This window comes from Zingiber officinale, chromosome 9A (assembly GCF_018446385.1).
Source record: "Zingiber officinale cultivar Zhangliang chromosome 9A, Zo_v1.1, whole genome shotgun sequence".
NCBI lineage: Eukaryota > Viridiplantae > Streptophyta > Magnoliopsida > Zingiberales > Zingiberaceae > Zingiber > Zingiber officinale.
Genome location: NC_056002.1, coordinates 42,484,607 through 42,499,606, shown reverse-complemented (window position 1 = coordinate 42,499,606; position 15,000 = coordinate 42,484,607). Strand labels below are relative to the sequence as shown.

The window sequence follows — 15,000 nt, the reverse complement described above, 5'->3', positions numbered from 1 at the left end:
CCCAACATTCATGATATGGGAAAATATTAGGCCTAGGCTGGGCCTGATATGGAAAATATTAGGCCTAGGCTGGGCCTTATATGGAAAATATCAGGCCCACGCCGGGCCTGATATGGGGGCCTGATATTGGACCATATCAGGCCCAGAGTAGGCTTGATGTGGAAAAATATCAAACCCACCGTGGGCCTGATAGATATGGGAACATATCAAGCCCTTTTTAATCCTGGAGAGAGGGGATGCATTGGAAAACAACGAGAGAGAGGGGATTTAGGAGGTTGGCGGGAGGGGTAGGAAGGGAATAATACTATTTTTGGTGCTCTTTTTGGTAGTTTTAAAACTAAGGTGCTCTTTTGGGTAAATAAAGAAATGTGACGGCTTCTTTTGGTAAAAAGCCGTTAGAGGTAAGATTTGGGATGGTAGAAAATGGGAAGTCGTTGAGTCTCTGGAAAGTGTTGGACTATACTGATGCCTTGGTTATACACTTATTGAGGAGGTGTGTGCAATGATTCAAATGGAAGGCCAAAGAGCTAAAAGTAGAGTAACTCAGAGAAGGTTATGTTAGTAGATCATAAATTCGCAATGTGACTTGGGAGAATAGCAACAATTGGCCTTCTAAAGATGAGAATAGCTACGAAAGATATTTGTTAGAACATGGTGCTAACCTATCTTTTTATTTTTTAGATAAGTAAAAAATTGTATAACATAAACCAAGAGTACAATAGCTAGTCCTTAAGAGTTGCCCATATCTGTTCAGAATAAACTCCCAAGGATTGGTATTCATGAAGTTGCACACTCCTGAAAATCCTCTCAATGTCTAACTGCTCCTCACCAAAGAAACTAGAGTTTCTAGCTGACCATACATAATAAATAACATATGACAAGCCTAGATGATAAGTCTTTATCAACACCCCGCTCCCATGATAGTGTCTATCGAAGACTCATCTCTCTCTGGTAGGTGGACATCTCTGGTGTCATATGCAACCAATCTTTAATCCTCCTCCCTAATCCAGTAATAGGGGGTACCTAAAGAATAGATGTTCCTATGTCTCTAGCACCCATCCACAAAAAGTACACTATCAATCCTCAAGGTAATCCTATCTATCCCTAGTGGGAAGATGCCTCTATTTCAACATCCAGAAGATGACCACATGACTCAGCAGTAAGTATGTCATCCATTCAGGCCCATGACGACTTAGGACTAGGATGCCTAAGGAAGTCATATGTCCGAGCCCCCTCCCAATCGACGAAACCAATATGCTAACCTCTATCCAATAGCTTCTGGGATCTAGCAGCCGATAATATAAGATCCTATATTTGCAGTAGTCGTTTGATCAGCAGGGAATCTAAGTGGGCTGCCTCCCATATCCATATGTTAGCTTGCCACAATTAAGTATGATGAACCCATTTGATCCTAACTTATCTTTTTAGGATACACTAGATGAACAAAGTAGGCACAACAAAATGTCTATGTTGGAGAAAAATATATAGTTCTTGAGAAAACTAACTATTAAAAAGGTCTAGCCATGAAGTGCAACATGCTATTTATAAGTTACATACAATAAGAAGTGCTTCACCCTTGAAAGAAAAGGGAACATGCAAGTGCATAGGTAGTAGAGTAGAGAAGTACTAAGTGTTGATTCTTCCGGTATATGAGGGCACGGAGATTGGTGAAGAATAGTATGGCTTAAAGGAATGAGTGATAGGCATGTGAGAAGTACTCTTTTATTGGGAAATGAGGAAGGGAAAAGAACTAAACAAGAAAACAACATAAGATAACACTTCCTTGAGGCCTAGTGTGACAGTTCCCAGGTGGGAGATGAGCACAAATTTGGATATCCATTTGCTTAGAGGCAGGTAGAGGATGCCTCAACTCATGGACTTAGTATCCCTTGAAATGATGCCCCTTTTATTAGGAGGGGGGCAAAACGGATTTAGCTTGCTGGGGTATGGTGTAGAGGGTGCATACACATACATGGATTTTTTACAAGGGTCTTGTTGGTCACTATTAAGGAGTTTTTGCACAAAGGCTAGGATGTGATTGGTGATGAAGAAATTACAAATTGGTGCTGTGCACATACTTGTTGTGGAGGAAGAAGGATACACAAGGCAACTCTATTGGTGTTGCTGGATTTGGCCAAGGAAAAGTAGGGAACAGCATGACATCTTGAGCTCCCGAAACTTCTTACTATGGTTGGACCTGGAAGTGGAAGAGGTTTTGACGAATCTGGTAGCTGCAAATATGTTAGGATGAATTATGGAACACCTTGGTCTAGTTTAAATTAATAGATGAAGCTGGCAATTGCACAATAGGTAGATGAATGAATGAGTGGAGATGGTTGTTGAGATTGTTGGTTTCTCCCTGAGGAATTATGGCTGAAATACTACGTAATAATTCTCTTACAATCACATAATTTTCTTCAATACTTGTTAGTGAAGGTGTCCTCTAGACAATTAGATTGTATAGACTTTCACTAATGCAATTGAACAATTATATGAATGAAATTAATCTTTTTTATTACATATCTGCTGTTTGATATTTGCAACTGATCAAATCTGGAAAGCAGCATGGACTAGAGGAATTAAAAAAAAAACTATTCACAATTCCTCTAGGCCTGCCTAGCAACTCAAACAATACTTTCTTTAACGTAACCAATTACTAGGTACACTTGGCATTGCCAGGAGAACTAATTTGGATACAAGAAGTGATCATGCATGAACTCTTAAACAAATTCAATTGTCTAGCAATTGTTCACATTTCATGATTATTTATTTGAACATCAATGATTCAATCATCACTTTTTATTTCTAATTGTTGTGATTTTAAGAGTGCCAATTGTTTGATTTTGGGAGATCTTGGCGGGACAGTTTTTACTTAACCTAATCCTATTTGTTTGTTTAACATCTGTAAATGCTTAAGCAAATACTCCTGAGTATTTCATTCTAAAAATTCTAATTTGCCAAATAAAAATATTTTTCTGTATATGGTTTTCAGTAGTCTTTGTCTTGGCTTGACTATTACTTTCTTAATATTGTATATCACATGTAGTCTCCCCTCTGTATACCAAAGTTATCTACTGATGATAATTCAAATATCTTGCAAGCGATAAGACTGGGGAAATACACGGAGGTATTGTACATTGACTACATTCCCTTGTAAATTGAATGTGTCTGCCTTCAAGATATGCAAACAAATGTTCCTTTTTTTTCAGTGGTTCCATGATGTTTCTAACAGTGAAATCTCAAATAAATGTGAAGATGTTGTTAATAATCTTGCAGCTAGCTTTGGATGCGAGGTAAGCCCAGTTGTTTCAAGCTTATTTTTTGAGAAATATATGTAGTTTAGAAAGGTGCTCAAGTCTGTGCTCCATGGTAGATGTAAAGGCAGTCTATGTTCTAACTTTGTACTTTTGCATTTCATCCTTGTATTCAGTATTTCTTTTTTATGCTTCAAGATACTAGAGATTATATTGCCTGAGCTGGAGGAGACGGTCTATGTTCTAACTCTGTATTTATGCATGTCATCCTTGTATTTTAGTATTTTATTTTTATGCTTCAAGATACTAGAGATTATATTGCCTGAGATGGAAGAGATGCGGACTGCCCATTTGGTCTCAATTGGTTCTGAATCACTCTGTGGATTAAATGCACATTGTGAAGCTGGGTATGCTCTGCTGTTTAAGTTTCATTTTCTTTTTCACTTTATCTATTATTCTTTAATTTTGCTTTAAGTTGTCTACTCACTAGAATCCTTTTTGTTTAGTCCAATTAATTTCCATATTTTTCTTGGCATGATGACACATTCCATGTTAGCTTCTTTTATCTATGTGTTTTTTAAGAACTTAAGTTACAACTTTAATTGGATTCTCACTAAAACTTGCTGAATATGTTCTGAAGGAAAGACTTGCCTTAATTCTTGTAAAAATGTTCTTGCCAACATGTTAGAGCAAATTGCCAAATAGTTATCACGATTTCCAATCTAACTACTTGATTTCCTCAATAGCTACTCTTGCTGACTTCTCTCTTATTATAATCAACTGGTTTTACTTTTGTCTACTAAGGTCCATTGTCTTGTTTCACCTGTTTATTCTGTCTTGGCATTTGCCTTTTTCCTGATCATTGTAGGATTGTAGATCTTAAGGTCAGTAATTGTCTTTGCCCTTTTCCTATTCATTTTGTTCCTTCTTATTTTTTTTACATTTCTTTATCTCATACTACTTTAATTGAACCTTGGAAAAGATCAAGTTGCATCTATATTCGCAGAAATTCTCTATCTTAAAGCTCTCTATCTTTCTACTTTATCACATTTGCATTCCTTCATTGATTACCATTGTGGAGAGGCTCACTTTCTAACTGTTCTCTACTCAAAGGTTTGCCAATAATCAAGTAATGTTATTTCCATAGAGATGGATGATGGTTATTATGTCCTGAGAATATTGTTTTTCTCTTGTAGCAAAGGTTCTTTGTTGACGCTTGATACTCGGACTAGTTTGGCCCTTTTTCGATCATTCTCTGCATCAGACTATGTTGCTGCCCAACGACTTAGGTAAGCAATATATAGAAAACTATGTTTTTTAGTATATTAAGATTCTGTAGGTTGTTTCACTGTTATGTTTCATGGGTTTTCAATTGATGAGTACTAGATGGATGCTTTGTCATTATGGTGCTATAGTTGGATGTCGAAGTCAAACTCATAACTAATCTTTTAGTGTATTTTGGTATTTCATTCACTTCAAATTATCTAAGTTGAAACAAAAGGGGGATTAAGAATATTTGTTATTTTTCTCATGAGACAAGATTCTATATCTAGCTGATGGTGGTGGTGCCACTCTATTAAGATAAAAGTAAAAATTTCTCACAGTCACTAGTTGAACTCTATGCGCCTAACTTGTTTATAAAACAATGCCCCAAACCACAATTAAAACAATACCCCTTATAAAATGAAAAAAGTGTTGAATTGAGGGGATTGGTGATGTTTTTTCGCACGTTGATCCTCAAAGTTGAGTTGAACATCTTCGACACGCTTGTATCTCAAATAATGTCAATTAATCAAGGTTCATAGTATGGTTCAATGTCGGAGGTTTGTTCTTCGAATGAAATGATATATGCCAGTATCGTGTTGTGCACACTTACACATTTTAAAGCATGTTTAGATTAATAGAAATGAGTTTTAATCCTATAATCCCCTCCCACTTAGCTTAGCTTGTTTACCTCAAAACATGAGCTTGTATAATTAAAAAGTTAATTGACTTAAATGGAGCAATAAGTTGCAAAAAGTATAATAGGAATTTTGACTAATTATACGTTGTCAATATGAAAATGAATGTTGTGCATCAAATAAAAGTATTGATGGGAAGTGATATAAGAGATAACCTAAACCTCACCTAATATATTACTTTGGTTTATATTTAAAAAATATTCAAGGACTTATAAACTCTTATTATAATCCTACATGGGCATACAGACTAATATGATACCAAATTTATATTTAACTATTCAATTTTCAATATGGAGCTAACTTAAGGTATAGTCTAAAATCTTGTCCTAATTCAAGGTTAGAATGAGATAGTCTTGTGTTGTATTGGAGTGTGCTGAGATACAGTGATGGAATCAACTAGGAGGAGAAGGAAGAGAAAAGGAGGAAGGGGAGTAAGATAGGGAAGGAGAGAGAAAGGGGAATAAGAGGAGAATAAAGGAGAGATTACCTTGTGGTGACTATAAACACTCAAAGTAAGGGTGAGTGATAGGTGGAACTCTATGCGTGTATATGGTTGGCTGCAACATTGGAGCACGTATGAGAATTGGATGGCAACGTCGAGGTGTACACAAAAGTTTGCATGACACTCCATGCATGTGTCCAAAAGGTGGTAGAGCCTTGGGTGCACAGAGGTAGGAGTGTGGCATTGACGATTTTTGCACAAGAGTAACGAGTGGTTCGATGGCTCGTGTGAGTGCAGTGGAGGTTAGGCAAGCTTGTGCAAGGGCAACGGTCATGTGGTGTCAGACCATTATGTGAGTACCATGGTTGTGTGGGAGAAGCTTCGCCCATGCTGGGATGGAGGAGATTTGGGACGTGAAGGAGGAAAATTTATGCGGAAGTTGAAAGACTTGGAACATTTATGTGAGATGCTTTCGCGACCTCCTCAATGGGATCTTTGCCCATCTTGTTGAACTTCACCTAAATAACAAGTAATTATTAATCTCTAAAAATAGATGATTATTCAACAACCCTAAAAATAAAAACTTACTGAACTCATACCTCTAATTTCGTCGACGTGCAAGGTGAGACTCAGTTGGATGCAAGTTAAAAATTTCTCCCATTGATACAAGATATCGATAGTGTTGTACAAACAACTGAAAAGAAGGAAGATTAAAGGAGGAGGTTAAAAGAAAGGAGATTAAAGGTGGAGGCCAGCTACGGCAGTGTTTGCTTCGAAGAGGCATAGGAAGAGGGAGTGATTGAGGGACAAAGGAAGGTTGGTGGTTCCTCTTGGCTTTGGGCTTTCAACGATCGGTGATGAGCTATGACATAGGGAAAGGGAGGAGAGAAAAAGAGGATGGAATGGGAGGGGGAGAGGTAGCCGGTCATCCCTCTTTGACTCAACTATCGATGACATGGTTAGTGGGCTATAGTGCTAGAGCAGAAGGGAAGAGGTCTAGCTTTAGGTAACGACACGACAAAATGAAAAGGAGGAAGAAGGGGATTAGGAGGGAGTGGGTGAGCAACCGATAAGAGGAAGGAGGTGATTGGTGGCACACCCGTGGCTCTGGAGATGTGGTGGCAATGGCAACGAAAAGCAAGAGAGAGGAGAGAAGAGATCAGGAGGAGAGGTGGTGTAGTTGTTAGGTGAGGACTTATGCAACGAGAGAGATTATATAATCTCTAACTCAACGATTTCCCTAATTCATTCCAACATGATTAAACTAGACTACCCCTCTATAGAAATTTGGTTTGATACCCAAGAAAAACCCAAATTGATCCTAGTTTGAACCCATGGATCTTAATCATCTACTTGACTCATAAAACTTAATTTGTCACATTAGCTCAACTGAAATAGTCATTAAAAAAAATTGAAAATATAAAAAAGTTAAATTCAATAAAAATTTAGTATCTAACAATGTTCTTCCATGTAGACTAAATTAGAGATGCTAAAATTTATTTCTTCTTGAAAACCAATTACAATAATATCCTAACATGCATGATGAGAAAGTAGAAAAGACAATGTTCATTGGTACGTACCTAAACTACATACATATAAACTGTTAATCACAAAATACTTGTGGAAAAGCTAAATGTACTTAAACATGTTCTTTTCGAAAGAAAGAAACAGATATTCCAGTGAAACATAACCACTATCAATAAATAACAAATTACTGTTGTTTTAGTAAGAAAAAACTTAGAAGTTGTTTCAGAAACTAGAAAAGTTTAATAACCATAACAACTCTCAATTTCAATTTCTGGAAAATAATCTTTTTAAAGAAAAAGACAGAGGAGGTCTGATTACAGCACATTAAACAATCCAATATGGGTATGAAATTTAGTGCACAACTGACCATACGAATGTTAAAAATTAATTATCATTGTTAACTAAAGCCTATATTGCATGTAATGAAATATTTGACAATGTATATTATCCAACAATTATTGCTATTTTTATAAATATGTAAACGTAAATCTTCTATTGGTTCTTGGTAATATTAATTACCATATATATTGCTACAACACTGTATGAGAACTGTATTGTATCATATGAGAAATATATATTATTTTAATATTAAAAGATATATTAATGTATTTTCCCTTTTCTATTTCGTCTAGGAAGTTTTTATTTCCTGATCGACCGATTTGATACAACCCAGTACCAAGTTAAACCTTGGATTTTGTCTTTCGTTTAATAGAAATATAATTTTCTTAATAGATGATTAATCTGCTACATTAGTACATGTTACTTTGTTGATTTGACAAATGCAGGAGAAGGAGCATGCACTATTTCTTGGAGGCTTTCAAGAAAGTTGACATAATAGTGACTCCTACAACGGGGTATTATTCTTTAGTTTCTGTTGAACTTCCTATGTTTATTTTGAACTTATTCCTATGCACAACTTCTAATGATTTTTCTTTTGAAAAAAGATTTGAGTGAACCTCTTTTGAAAAAAGATTTGAGTCACACACCCACACAAACACACACACACACACACAAAAATAAGTAGAGCACCCTACAGAAGTCTATTTGAACTACGATGATAGCTCAAGCCTTTAAATATCTCAGCAGAAAAGGAGCTAATCAGTGCTGCAGAGTGAGTTGTTCAATTCCAGCATGTAGTTTTGACCTGAATTTTAATGAAAACTCTAACTCTCGACAACAAGAGAATATTCACCCAAATTTGCAAGGAATCAATTGGATCGGCCTGGAGGATGATGGAGCATCTACGACATTAGGCGGTGTGGAGTCATTCTTGCACCAATGTGCAGAGGGTCCTCCTTTTGCTGCTGGGGGACGTTTCAGCTTGTCGCACTTAAATCTCTGGTAAATGGTATACAAAGCAAGGGTATACACATGAGAAAAGTTAGGACGCTGTTGACTGGTGAACCTGTTGAAAGCCATGCTCGCTATCAAGGATGTAACCTGTCTATGATTTGAGAAATCAACTTCTCCCAATAAGATCTATTTGGTTGGCCAACGCCAAGTTGAAAACCCAAGCAATGAAAAGGAAGCTCTACAAGGGAACATTTTAATATACCAGAGAGAAGTGGTTCTCGATCCTTGAACTGATAAACACATACTGGAGAGTCTTAGATAGGTTAAGCTTTAGACCCATTAATACAAGGCACCAATAATGATCCTCAAATTCAGTATAAACTCATATTTAGCTCTCAAACAAAGTAGGGTGTTATTTGCATATTGTAGAACATCAAAACTCAGGGAATAGTACTCTCTAGCCAACCCCTCAATAAGCCCTCTGGATTGAGCTCGAGCTAGAATATAGCACGAGGCATCAATCGAAATAATGAAGAGATGGGGGATAAAGGGTTGCCATGCCATAGTTCCTTTCTACATTTGAACCACTACCCCACTTGGCCATTCACAATAACAACTCCTTCAGCACTGGAAACTAAGCTCATGATTCACAGCTGAGGGAAGCCCCTAATGTAGAGAACATATGCAAGAACATCCCATCACAACTCCTTTCAAAAGGCTTGCCATAGACAAGTTTGAGCACCACAACTTCTATTGCTTCACACTATTTGATGTCTTCAGAGGCACACATATAGTAATCTTTAGCAATCCTATTCTTTACAAAGGCATACTGAAGCTCACTTATTAAGTTGGAAATATAATACTGGAGCCTAACCACCAACACTTCAGAGATCAACTTGACCAATCAGTTTTTGAGGGCAATTGACTGATAGTTATCTTTGAAGCTCCCTTTACCCAGGTGATAGAAATAGTTGATGCTCCCAAGCAAAGAATTTCTAGCATAGAATTCTTGAAAGAGATTTACCTACCTTGATGAGATCCTAGAAGCCAATAAGAATTCTTTGTTGAAGCTGTCCGGCCATGGGCTTTTTAATTTCCAAGACCCAGAAGAGCATCATGAATCAGTGAAAGGTGAGATTAAAAATTCTAAAGGCTTGTGATGGAAGGATTAAATAGCATGAATGAGTTAGTGTTGGATTACCCATGCACTTCGAAATGTGCTCTTAGAAATCTTATAGTATATGACTGGTATCTTGAAGTTAAAAATCCTTCTTATCACCATTAGAATGAGGACTATAGATTCTAGTGAAGATAAAAAAAAGATGTTGAGACCAAGTCTTTAAGAGTTTGTTTTCTCTCAAAAATGAAAAAGTAAAAAAAAAGTGAATATAAATCAAAGATAGGTTTTCATTTTTCTATCCCATACTTTTTCATGTTGTGAAGAAATGTACCTTGAGTGAATGAAATTGGAAAAAAAATTGTTGATCCCAATGTTTCAAGTGCAAGCCATGTTGGTTGGCACGGGTGGAATTTACCATTCCGCCCGTCAATTGGCACGCAAAATGCTCGACACTAGTATGAAATTTCAAGAAGTAAAAGAATCTTTAAACATCTTAGGTATGGAAACATCTTAGGTATTTAAATTTAATTGTTACGTATAACAATTTTGGCCAAAACTCTACAGCATGTAAAAGTTTTGAATTGCTATATGATGCAAATCTGATTAGGTATGGAAGATGAACAAATCTTGAAACATCTTATAACTCCCTAGGGTCTAGGAAACACAATGCAATAATTTGCCAAATAATCTTATCCTTAGGGTCCAAGAAACACAATGCAGTGATTTGCTAAACATCCAATTAACTTAGGTCAATGTATTGCTATATCATTGTTGGACTGGCTACGTAAAGAGGGGCAATCAAGCAAGAAAGTGTGCCTTTTGACCATTATTCATTCCTTGTGTTGAGGTGTTTCACTTTCAAGATAAATATGATATTCTTAATAATTGAAGAAATATAATATATATATATATTTTTAAAAACAATCAAATTCATAAATATTACACACTCGGTTACAAAACAAAATAAAATCCAAATCTGTAGCTTTCTCCATCAAGTAGTTAGCATATGGAACACTAAGTGAATCCATTCTATGAACCCACCTCATAATCAAACAATGAGGTGTGAGACTAAAAAGAACATTGTGGATCATCAGCTGCTTCCTATGTACCTTGCCTCCTATGTACTTCAATCAATTTTCTAAATACAGCACATTTAAAATAATCTATTCGAGTTGGACAACATATACCATGTAGTTTATACTTGCCATAAATATTCATCATTTCGAGGCCTCCAAAAGTATGGTAAGTAGATAAGATAACTGCTGCAAGTATTAAGAATCTTTGGGAGTTGCACCATCTTCCTTATGAAATCAAGTTTTCTATGTGTGGCATCAGATGACATTAAATTAAAAGAAATAGGTTTAATTACTTGATTTTCCTGATATATACTTCATGGTCTCACTGTAGTTTATTTTGAATAAAAAAATCTTTTAAAAAATCAGTCAAAGTTCAAACACAGCCATTTCAGAATAGAATAATTGCCATGCCTCTTTTAAAATGGTACCAAAGATTTATACTTCCCAACCATGATAGGGATAAAAGGGTGAATCATGACAGCAAAAAGAAGGCATATTGAAGCTAGGGTCCTCCATGGTAATAGCCCATGTAGATAAGTATGACGGTTCTTTATGCTTATATTGAGGGAGTCTCACTATAAAAAATTGCTAGTTCATTTGGAATCTAATGCAACATACCCCTCTTCAACATGATCTCAAAATTAGTCTAAGTCAATTGTGTAGGATTGAATTAAAGGTTGGGGATGAATAACTAATCGTTTAACTTCTATAAAAGGTTAGTGTGCCCGACAATAGAGAAACAGGACATGAATCAAAACAAAAGGTTAGTGTGCCCGACAATAGAGAAACAGGACATGAATCAAAACACAAGTAAAGAAGATAATGTAAACAAGTGTATTTATATGGTTTGGAACCCCGACTCCTACTCCACTTATGACCCTTCGGTGAGTCACTCCACGAAATACTTTTAGCTTTCTCTTTTTTCAGATATCATCCGGAGGTGGAGAAACCTTTTTCAAGATCTCTTGTTACAAATGAAACTTTTGGCACTAGAGAAAAGTTACACTTAGGGCAAGAGAAATAGAGTGGAAGCTTGAGAAAATAGCAGATTCATAGTCTCTTAACCTCTATTTATTGGCCTTGATTAAGTCTTCATTTAGATTTCAAAATATTTGCTTTGCATTGATTTAGTTGACTGTATGCTTTTAGTTGACTATTCTTTGTCATGCAATCTTGTCAAAAACTTATAGAATGCTGCCGTTGTAAGGTTAACCACGTAGCTGCTCTATCATTTGACTCAATCTTCGTCAGTCCACTATTCCTGTAGGAGCTTTGAGATCATCAACTGTGTCAGAAATATGTTCCATTGTAATAAGAACACTATTTCTTGAGTCAACTGAAAATAACATTAGTAGATTGCCACTGTACAAATGATCAACTGACTTATAAAATAGATAAAGGGCAGCTCGGTGCACGAAGCTCCCGTTATACGGGGCCTCGGAGAAGGATCCATTGTACGCAGCCTTACCTTGCTTTTTGTAAGAGGTTGTTTCCATGATTCGAATCTGTGATCTTTTGGTCACAAAGCAACAACTTTACCGTTGTGCCAAGGCTCCCCTTCCATTGACTTATAAAACAGATGTAAACAAAAATATTTTATTCCCTTTTTATTTATCCTAAGTCGATTGACCAGTGGACTCAAGCATTAGCCAATTGAAAAACACATTCAATTGACTGTGTCACTAACTAAAGCAATTCATAGGTTTAGTCCATGCTTAATCTAGCCTGCAATAAACCCTTTTTTTTTTACAAATGCTCTTACAAGAGCATCTTCTCCAGCATTTCGTACATCAAGAAGCCTTCCTTTCTGGTCTTTCTCTTTTACTAAGCATTCAGTTACCCTTGACTTGTCAGGTCATCCATTTTCCAAGCATCCGATAACCTTTGATATGCCAGGATTTCCTCTATTGCAACTACAATACTTGTGTCAAGGAGCCTACACACTTGATACACCTCATCGATATGTATGATATATTCTAACCATATAGAGACATGATTGCACCAACAAATTGTCCTTATGGGAAGTGTTAAAGTTGAGGTGCTCCACGCCCATAATCGCACATGGATATCTGGTGGTACATGGCGTGTTTATAATGAGAATGTATCTCAAGTGGATAGTTATTTTAGGATAGCGTGGACTTCATTTCATTTCAATATTGTATTAGAGTCACTTGTGCCTTTAAGTTCTAATGAGCATGAGGAGACATTGAAGTCAGGGGAGTAGATCGAGGTCTGTTATACTTAACAAGTTGGTAAAGACCTTAAAAGTTGTTGCCAAGATCTTTGGGTTTGAAACAAACCTACTTCATTGAAATGGGGGCTTATTTCCATATACATTATAAAAAGATCCTTTGAAATGGAATGGACATAGCCTTGCTACTTTAGCTACATATGCAAATCATGATAAGTGCCAACGATGTGGTGAAGTCAAAGACTTAATTCTGTCCAAAAATGCAATGGTCTATCATATTCTTATATTGAGAGATGCCCTCCTCCCAATTTGCTTGCCATTGTTGGATAAAATAGTTCTATCTATTTTCGACAATATACATTAATCTTCAATTATTGTCCTTTTTTCTCCTAATTTTCTAAGTTGGAAGAATACTGTTGATGCAATAAAATAAACCCCTCTTAAAATAAATTGGTCCCATAGAATAAATCAGATCATACTCTATTTTTCCAATCCCATTTTATTTCTTCTTCAGAATAATTTTAGAAATCTTGCTTTTATGGTTCCTTGCAAAGTTCAGCTTGAGTTTTATGAGACTAATAAAAGAGGTCCTTTTTTATTTTTTTATCATTCAATCAATAATGAATAATTCTACTTTGGAAATTAACTTTTCTCTCTTGAGTTTGAGTGTCGAGCATGCAATTCCTTGAGAATACTGGCCAAGTCACATGGATTTATCCTTGCACTGTCAAGTCCTGCTAAATTATTAGCAGGAGCACAAAGATTGTGCTTATGCTATGTCAAGTGGTATCAAAGTCTAATTTCATTCCTTTAACTTGTCTTGCCTCACATTGTCTTGTTTCTCTGCTATTTGACTATTTTATTTTCTCTTTGACTCACACTCGTCTTCTCCATCCAATTTTTATCTCTCCTTTAGTACTTCTTAGAAAACTTGGCACGCCCATTTCTTGATTTATGAACAATTGGGATCTGGTGCAAGAAAAGGTTCATGAACCAGTACAATAAAAATTGCAAAGAAAATTGTAAGAAATTTAGGATTTGTTGCAAGAGTAGATTCAGTATTTGTTGCATTATAGATCGTAAAGAAAATTGTAAAGCCATAGATTCAGGATCCAAGTAATGCAGATTTCTAAACAGTAAGAGGGAAGCCTACAAAGTGAACCTTTTTGTGAACTTCACAACCTCATTTGTGAGAATGTTTGTTGTTTGTCTATTTAATCATTTGCTTGCTTTCTTCAAACCAACTTTATGGCAGTAACAAACATTACATTTTAACATTTCCATGCATGATGCTATTGAAGCTAATATAGTCATATTTGGTTGTGCAATTGGTAATCTATAAGGAATTTGGTGAGGTACCAAAGTTAACAAGCTTGTGGGGGTGAGTTAGTAGTAACCTTAGAGCAATCATGTCTGTTTTTGTTTGAAAATTATTTTGTTGATGTGCCAGAATATTTTATGTACCATGAATTGAGATTCTAAATTATACAAGTATATCTATATGGATGACTGTGATAGTTGTGGAACTGCCTAATGAATGAGATCCTAGCAAACAATTAATATAGTCAAATAATTTGTATTTACCACACATTAAGCAAACTTTTTATTTGACCTCACATAAGACATTCTTTTCTGCACCTAATCAATTTTCTCATTGTAATAGTATTACAAGTCCAGTGATAGCACCCAGTTCTCTCAAACTTGGGGAGTCAGATTATGAGGTTCAAGGTAAGCTGAAAGTTTCTTATAGTTGCTTTAATAAATGCAATGCCTCTTTCCTTTGTTCAATAACTGATAAATTTACCTATTTTATGTAACAAGAGTAGGGAGAGAGAGAATACAATGTAAGACTATGGGGGTGGGGGAGGATTAGGGAAGGAGAGGTTAAGTTGTGAGATGAGAGAAATCTATGAAAAAGGATAAAAAGAGAATAGGTAAGTATAACTAAAAGGTTTTTATTTTAAAAAGCTACTTTATAATGGACAATTGATAAATTCATTATACTTGCTTTTATTATTATTATTATGGTTCTTGTTAGAGGTAGCCCCACATTGTTACAATTAAGTTTAAGGTATTTTTTTCTGAGTATATATGCCCATATTATAGACTATTTCATAAAGAGGCAATATATTATTT

The 15,000-nt window shown here is 35.8% G+C and overlaps 1 protein-coding gene across 1 annotated transcript in view; it reads left to right on the top strand.

Moving 5' to 3' along the window:
* LOC122021404 (fatty acid amide hydrolase-like) overlaps positions 1–15,000 on the top strand; it is a 53,315-nt gene that overhangs the window by 11,473 nt on the left and 26,842 nt on the right. Inside the window, exons 12-17 of the mRNA XM_042579524.1 lie at positions 3,047–3,127; positions 3,210–3,293; positions 3,558–3,661; positions 4,451–4,543; positions 7,970–8,038; positions 14,528–14,592. Coding sequence (XP_042435458.1) covers positions 3,047–3,127; positions 3,210–3,293; positions 3,558–3,661; positions 4,451–4,543; positions 7,970–8,038; positions 14,528–14,592 — 496 coding nt within the window. The remainder of the gene's footprint in view (positions 1–3,046; positions 3,128–3,209; positions 3,294–3,557; positions 3,662–4,450; positions 4,544–7,969; positions 8,039–14,527; positions 14,593–15,000) is intronic.